Here is a 6954-nt window from a genome sequence, read left to right on the forward strand (position 1 = left end):
AGTGCAGAAACCCAGCACGTAGCTCGGGCCCAGTGAAAGAGGGCCCGTACCACACCAGCCAGGGTGTCACCAGATGAGGGGAAGAGAGCAGATGTCTCTGAGATCCTCAGCAGGGTCAATCCTGAGGAATAGCGAAGGCTGCTAAAACTGTGCCCCTCCCCACAAGCACAAGCTACGCCATCACCGAGGGAAAGGAGAAGATTTCTTATTGCTGGAAGAATATGTGGACATATTGATGTGGAATGTGGACAGAGCATGGACTGGAGAGGCTGGAAGGGAATGGAAAAACACATCTACAGAGCACAGGCCAAGGTGTCACTAATGAAAGAGACCTAAAAAAATCACCCGCTTGTGAACAGCATCACAGCCAAAGGACTATATATAGAGACTGAAACTGTACAAGCGTAACGCAAGGCTCAGATCAGCTGGTCAGCTCTCGGTCACTCAGCACAGCGCAGGAACACTATCAGAGTGACCAGGGACTAATCTCACAAGCCCCAGCTACGGTCTTGCTCCCAAGCTGCAAGAGGAAGGTCATGAAACATTACTTGTCTTCAAGAATTATTTCTGCGCATTTACACTTTTGCGGCTTTTTGCCCGGCTGCAGCGCAAGGGCTGTGGACAAAAGCAGCATCATTCCTCCGTTCCACCGCATATTGTGACCCTCCTGACTGCTCCTCCCATACAGCAGCAACCAGAGGGTCCAGGAGCGCTGAGGCTGGGAGGGTGGCAGGTGGAAGCATCTGAGAAACACACAAAACCACTGAAAATTCTGGCAAGGACTCAGACCCTCCTCTTCAGAAACCTTTGTGCATTACCACTAGCAAATCATCAGTGTCCCTCTTCACACCCCCGACCTCCAGACAACAATGAGCAACATGAGAAGATGCTAATGCTCTGGAGGATCACAAGACCCAAAGGGATATTTAGGGATATTTAAGCTAACATCTATTCTGAATCAGGTTATGTTTGTTCTGGACAAGTGTTATCTGTAAGGTGACTGTTTGAGCTGATGGTAATCTTGTCTGTGATCCTCCTCTGAGGTCTTAAGCTGAAGAGAGACGAGCACTGGCCAGCCCAGATGGAGCTGTGGAATGTCCAAAGATCATCTCTGACAACATCTGGGGTGCCAGGGGAAGCTCTGGGTTGACTAGAAAAATAACTGTAACTAGAGCTGGAAGAGAGAAATGTGGCATGATTCTGTCCATAGAGATCTGGAGTTACTAGTATTGCTATTAAAAACTGAATTATCAAAGAACTGAACTTGAAGGCTGTATGCAGTGAGTGCAAGTGGTGTCTGAAAACCTCTGCAGGAATCAGTGAGTACAGCAAAGCCAAAATTCTTCCCATTTCTTCCACTCACCACCTGTCTGTAAGGCGACACATTTGATCACTGTCCCTCTTGTGCAAAACTGAGTGTGAAACACTGCGGTGTTAGAGGAAAGGTCCAAAAATGAGGACCTGAATAGTATGACTGAGGATCTGGCATTGAGGTGGGAACCTCCCAGAGCACTACACAGCCACCATACAGCATGGGCTTCACCGCTGGTGAAAACGGAACCATCAAAACCAGTACTAGAGACAGAATGCCCGTTTCAAGATCACACTAAAAGGCAACAGCGGAAAAACTGTCTTTGCTCTTGGGACTCAGGCCACAGATCCTGAGATGTCAGGGGAGTCTGGTGCATCCACTGCTACCTCCTCCTAGTACCCTAATGGAAGGAGTATCAAAACTATGAAATCTTTTAAAGGCCCTGGCAGTTCTGGAGGGAGTCTGGTCTCTGCCGGTCACCCAGCTGCAGGCACGCCTCTCGGCTCTTCGAAGGCTGGGATAGACAATACTGTAATTACACTAAGCCAGGCTACAGCAAGAGAAAAGGCAGTACAGGGGAGTACAGACCTTAGAAGTCCTGAAACACATCACTGCGACCTCCATATACTGCTTTACAATCTATCAAAAGTAGAACATCCAAGAAAGATGAACCACATTGTTTGGAAATTTTGCTGATGGCCAAATGACTAGTTATTGCTAAGGTTTTGTGTTTGAAATTAACCACTTCAACAGAATTTCAAGTTTTCCATAAAAAGGTATCACAATATACCAGCACTTTTTAAAATGAGGTATCGCCAAGGCTATGTCACCAATCATAAAGGTTCTTCTGTTTTTTTCTTTACAAGTCTCTGGGATACTTTTAAGTAATCTCAGCATGAATTTTGGAAGAGTACCACTAATAGTTTTTTCCAAAACAAGTAAAATCTCAAGTGTTAAGTAAATGATACAGATCACCTCCATCCAGAACTGCCAACCATGGGGTAGCAAATGTAAAGAGAGCTGAGTCATTACAGCTGCCGAGAGAACCTACAGAAGTAGATTCAACTGGAAACCTGGAGAAACACCTGCAAAATGTACACACACTTATCTGCCAGAAGAGCAGATTCCTAACGGGCAATACCGAAGCATTCCATTTCCCCTCCTTTTCCAAAAGAACCTGCCTGAATAAATTACATTTTGAGGAGGGATAACTAGAAAACCCAAGTGCCTGAGGGACTTGGCTCTGCTAATCTATCGCTATGAAAGGCTGAAGGAGTGGGCAGGAACACAAAGCTCCTACAACGAATCAGAAATACGATGCTGTGAACTGAGGAGCATGAACTTGTGACTGATTAACTGAGAGTGCCACTTCTTCAACTCTGGGCAGCTGTGTGTTCTCATCTTTGCTCATAAAAGCTCTGCCAGGTCATGGAGTGCAGTAGAGAGAGAACTGATGAAATGTGGGACTTCCAAGCTAATCAGCCATTGCTCTCCAAGCCACAGCTTGGCCAGAAACTCTGTAAATAACAGGAGAGCACCACAAAGAGGTAAAGGAGAAGGCAGGGCAAAGCCAAAAAGCAGCTAGTCGCTGAGCTGTGCACTACCAAGAGAGCAGGCCCTAAGCCCCCAGCATTAGCAGCTGGACAGAGATCTTTGGTGGCGCTTCCCTGAGGGCTCACGGACTTGGCAGAACTGCTGTCAAGAACAGATTCTGCTACATGAAAAATCTCTCACCACTTTCTCCATTTCTTCTCTCTCCCACTGAGTTGCTTCTCTCACCATTTCCATCTCCTAGGAGAGACCAAAGTTAGAGCCACTTCACCCAGTGCTCTCTGCTCACCTGGAGCACCTGTAACCTCATGAAGATTTCAGAGTCCCATCCTAGCACATCCCTAATGAAAGTGTTGGGATCAGCTGATCCCATAATCGGGAAGTCCACTACCCATTCTGCTGCAGTTTCCCTGCACCAAGGCAAACATTGGATGTCTCCACTCCATACCAGTCTCCAGTTGTAGCCACAATACCCACCTTCTGTAGGATCTCCAGTTCTTCAGGGCTTAAATCCCGATCAATAGAAGAGATACTTTCCAGGCTATTCTTCCGCCCAATGCCAGCAGCAAAAGGGTTTGCAATAATTCCTGGGGACATCTACAAAGCAAAAGGGCAATAAAAACATGGTGGAAGCCCACAGCGTGCCATACAAACAATTCCACACCCTGGGCTCCGAGATACAGAGTTCCAAGACAATCTTAGGCAAGCCAGAACTCCTTCACAACCTGAAACCTTATTTCAGCTGCCAATTACTCAAGGAACTTGAGGTCTAAGAAAGATGAATTTACATTGAAACAGGTACAAAAGGGTATGAAGTGACCAGGGATTGGGTACGTATTCTAGTGCAGAATACAGCAGCTTACTAAGCTCTGATAAAAGAAAGCTGAGAGGCACAGGATTGCTATGGGTAAGAGATTCCCTGTGGGGAAAGGCAAACACCAAAAAACAGACAACTTACTTTAAATCTAACATTGCCACAATAAAAAATAGGCATAAACAGCCTAGAGAAAATTAGCTTGAAAACTACATTGCTAAGCAGTGCAGTGATGTTGTGAAACACTTCTGTGAGAAGCAGAAGACAGTCTGTAGAGACTGTTGCTCTTATGAACTGGCAACCACCTCCAGTTTGTACAGCAGGAGCCCAGGCTTTGAAATCCAGGACCTCAAAAAAAAAAAAATCTACAGCAAAAGTTGGAAGAATCCAGCAATCTTCTACGAAGAAAGAAGTGGAACCCTTGTGTTCCTGCTACGAGGGCAGCCCGCACTTCAGTTCTCACCTCAATGGCAGCTGCAGCCTTGGGATCAAAGCCGTCGCACACGAGCACGAGGAGCGCGTCACCCACACTGCGGAGGATCTGCACCGCTTCTGTGTGCGTCATTCCCAGCAAACTCTGGTGGTTCACCTCCAGGATCCGCATTCCCACCTTCAGACGGCCATCCCGGGCCGCAGCCCCAGAGGAGCTCACCTGTAACAAAGGGGGAGTCAAGATGTCACCTAAGGAGGTAAGAGAAGGTCAGAGAGCACAGGGACCATCAGGAAGGAGAAAGAGAGAGGACAGCATACAATGGCACCGGGGAGGAAAGGCCGCAGCTGCACGTCGGGGAAAGCGTCTGCAAGTACTTACAGAGTGGGTAGAAAAGGGAGAAGGTATACAGTCTGGTAGAGGAAACAGGGGTGGAGGAAGTCTTTTGGGAAAGAAAAAGCATCTGTATTTGAAATGCCTTGTCCCAAGGAAAGTACCTGCTTTTGTTTTGTCAATGAAACAGGAGAGAAAGAAACCTCTTGCATCTACAACTTGTCTTCACAGGAAGGAAAGTGTGATAACTTTTTGTTGGGAGAGAGACAGAAAATGCAAGCACAGGGATAATTTTTGTGGATAAAGGGTAGATAAAGATAAGTGGTAGTGCCAGGCCTCACAGATCCTTTGTGTTTGTCATTTTCCATTCAGAGATATCACACATCACTCCTGTTTTTTTCCCCACAAGACCTCACACTTGCCTCAGGTGCACAGGCTGGCACCAGAGGAAGCCACCACACACAGCGCAGCAATAAGGGACATGAAAGCCAGAGTCGGTCTTAAAGAGTGCGAGGAGACAATGGAGGTATCTGCTTTGCCACCAGAAGGGCAGGAAAGTCAAGGAGTTTTAGTCTTTTTATTCCGCTTTGGAACAGGGACAAGTGACTGCAGGACTTGCCATGGGTACAGAGGATGGAAAAGAAAATATCAAAAATGAGCCCCCCTCCTTTGGTCAGTAAGACTAAAAGTAACACCACTGATGGTGATGCTCCATTGCTAACAAGGAAGAAGAGGCAATACTTTCTGGTAAGGGTCAGGAGGAGCATAGGCTTATACACAGGGTATTGCTGAGAAGAAAATAGGAGTTTCTTCTTGAGGAAAAGTGACACCATGTAAGTATGCACACAAGCAGTCAGTCACAAAGGAGAGGGACCAAAATGACACACAGTGCACAGCACAGGAGGAAAGGCGAGCAGTTCATAATGCTTTCAATGAAAAGAGGAAAGAGCATTGGCAGGAAGGCCACAAACTCTTGGGGGAGCAACAGGAACGGAGGGGAAAAGGTAAGATGTATGGGTCATGTCATAGAAAAAAAGCAAGAGAAGAGGCGCAAGGCAAAATGAGAGCAAACAGCAAATGAAGAAGAAATTTTGTAGCTGTTGCAGAGGAGAAAATACGGAAGGACATAGACATGTCTCCTTCAGTGGATGGTGAGTAGTCCAGGAGAAGTGATTTACCCAGTGAAAAGCAGAGAGTGCACATCAAACAAAGGCCCTAGCGATCCCCCTTGCCCTCACAGTCCTTGCATGCAACCAAGTTACAGAGCTAGGGCACTGGTACCTTAGAAATGAAGATGCCTTCATCGGTGGGATCGAACGGATTTCCAGCATGACCTTTTGCTCCACCCCGGATGCTGATGCCCAGCTTTTCACCTGGAGCCTTTTCAATGCATATTTCCTGTAAACACAGAAAAGGTCTCCTTGTTTTCTGGGTCAAGTTCAGACTGGAATTGTTGAGGACACACTCCTTGCAGCTGGCCGTACTCTAAATACCCTGACAAGGACCTGAATTAGACCTTTCACTCATCTGCCATACTTCATTGCTTTGGCTGTACTTCTGTCTCCCGTTCAGCTCTGCTCTTCATGAGATCTGATCATCCTCTGATCACAGAATCACGAGGTGCACGGCCAGAGAGCCGCCACAGTCCTCAACTGGATAGAGACTTACAAGAGACTGGACTCTACCAAAAAAGAAGGAAATTGCAACCAGAAGTTTGGTTGTATCCTAGTGCCAGACTTGCAGCTAGAGAAGAAATTGCCTTCAAAAGTGATCCTTGTGTGAAAGAGAGCATGATTCCCCCGGTTGTCTCACTCAGAACCTACCTGCATACCAGGTGGTGGTGGATCTCGCCTTACTAACATGGTTAGCTCCTGGCTGTTGGAGAGCAAGGCGTTCACTGCTTCCTGGTGGGTAGCATGGCGCAGGTCAATACTATTGACCTCCAAGATCCTGTCGCCTACACGGAGCCCGCTGCGAGATGCCAGTCCACGGGGAATGACCTACAACAAATTGTTAACACACAGCTAGAGGAGATTCCACCTCTCCTTGGAGAGATGCTCACTGTGTCCTCCAACATCCTCCAAGGCCTGTTTTAACTTCTCTCTCTGCAACCAAAGTTCCCCAGGAGGTAACAAATCTGTGAACACTGGCAAAGAACGAAGTAGGATTGCTTGGAAGTGTCACTCAGTATGTTCTCATATTCTCATTTTCACCTGAACCAGTCCTGTGACAGCTTATCCATGACCCTGCCTGTGGCTGTAACCAGAAGACAGCTTCCTCACCAGACCTCCGAAGGAACTCAAGATAGAAAGAGCATTATCTACCACTGCAAATGGCGACTGCACTGGGACTGACAGTGTCAGTTGAACTCCAGCCCTCAGGGAGTGCTCTAGAGCCGATCTTGAGAGCTAGAGTTCCTAAGGGAGAAACCTAACTTGTATTCCTGGTAAAACAACAGAGCCAACAAAGAAAGAGTAAGATGAGCCAGCATGTGCAGGGTTTGTTGGGAAAGAG

The 6954-nt window shown here is 47.1% G+C and overlaps 1 protein-coding gene across 1 annotated transcript in view; it reads right to left on the reverse strand.

The window, feature by feature from the left end:
• SCRIB (scribbled planar cell polarity protein) overlaps nucleotides 1–6954 on the reverse strand; it is an 88855-nt gene that overhangs the window by 32816 nt on the left and 49085 nt on the right. Inside the window, exons 25-29 of the mRNA XM_010137939.1 lie at nucleotides 6264–6440; nucleotides 5722–5838; nucleotides 4141–4329; nucleotides 3341–3460; nucleotides 3047–3103 (exon numbers count right to left, since the gene is read on the reverse strand). Of these exons, the coding sequence (XP_010136241.1) occupies nucleotides 3047–3103; nucleotides 3341–3460; nucleotides 4141–4329; nucleotides 5722–5838; nucleotides 6264–6440 (660 nt within the window). The remainder of the gene's footprint in view (nucleotides 1–3046; nucleotides 3104–3340; nucleotides 3461–4140; nucleotides 4330–5721; nucleotides 5839–6263; nucleotides 6441–6954) is intronic.

Source organism: Buceros rhinoceros, unplaced genomic scaffold (genome assembly GCF_000710305.1).
Source record: "Buceros rhinoceros silvestris isolate BGI_N320 unplaced genomic scaffold, ASM71030v1 scaffold5246, whole genome shotgun sequence".
Classification (NCBI taxonomy): Eukaryota; Metazoa; Chordata; class Aves; order Bucerotiformes; family Bucerotidae; genus Buceros; species Buceros rhinoceros.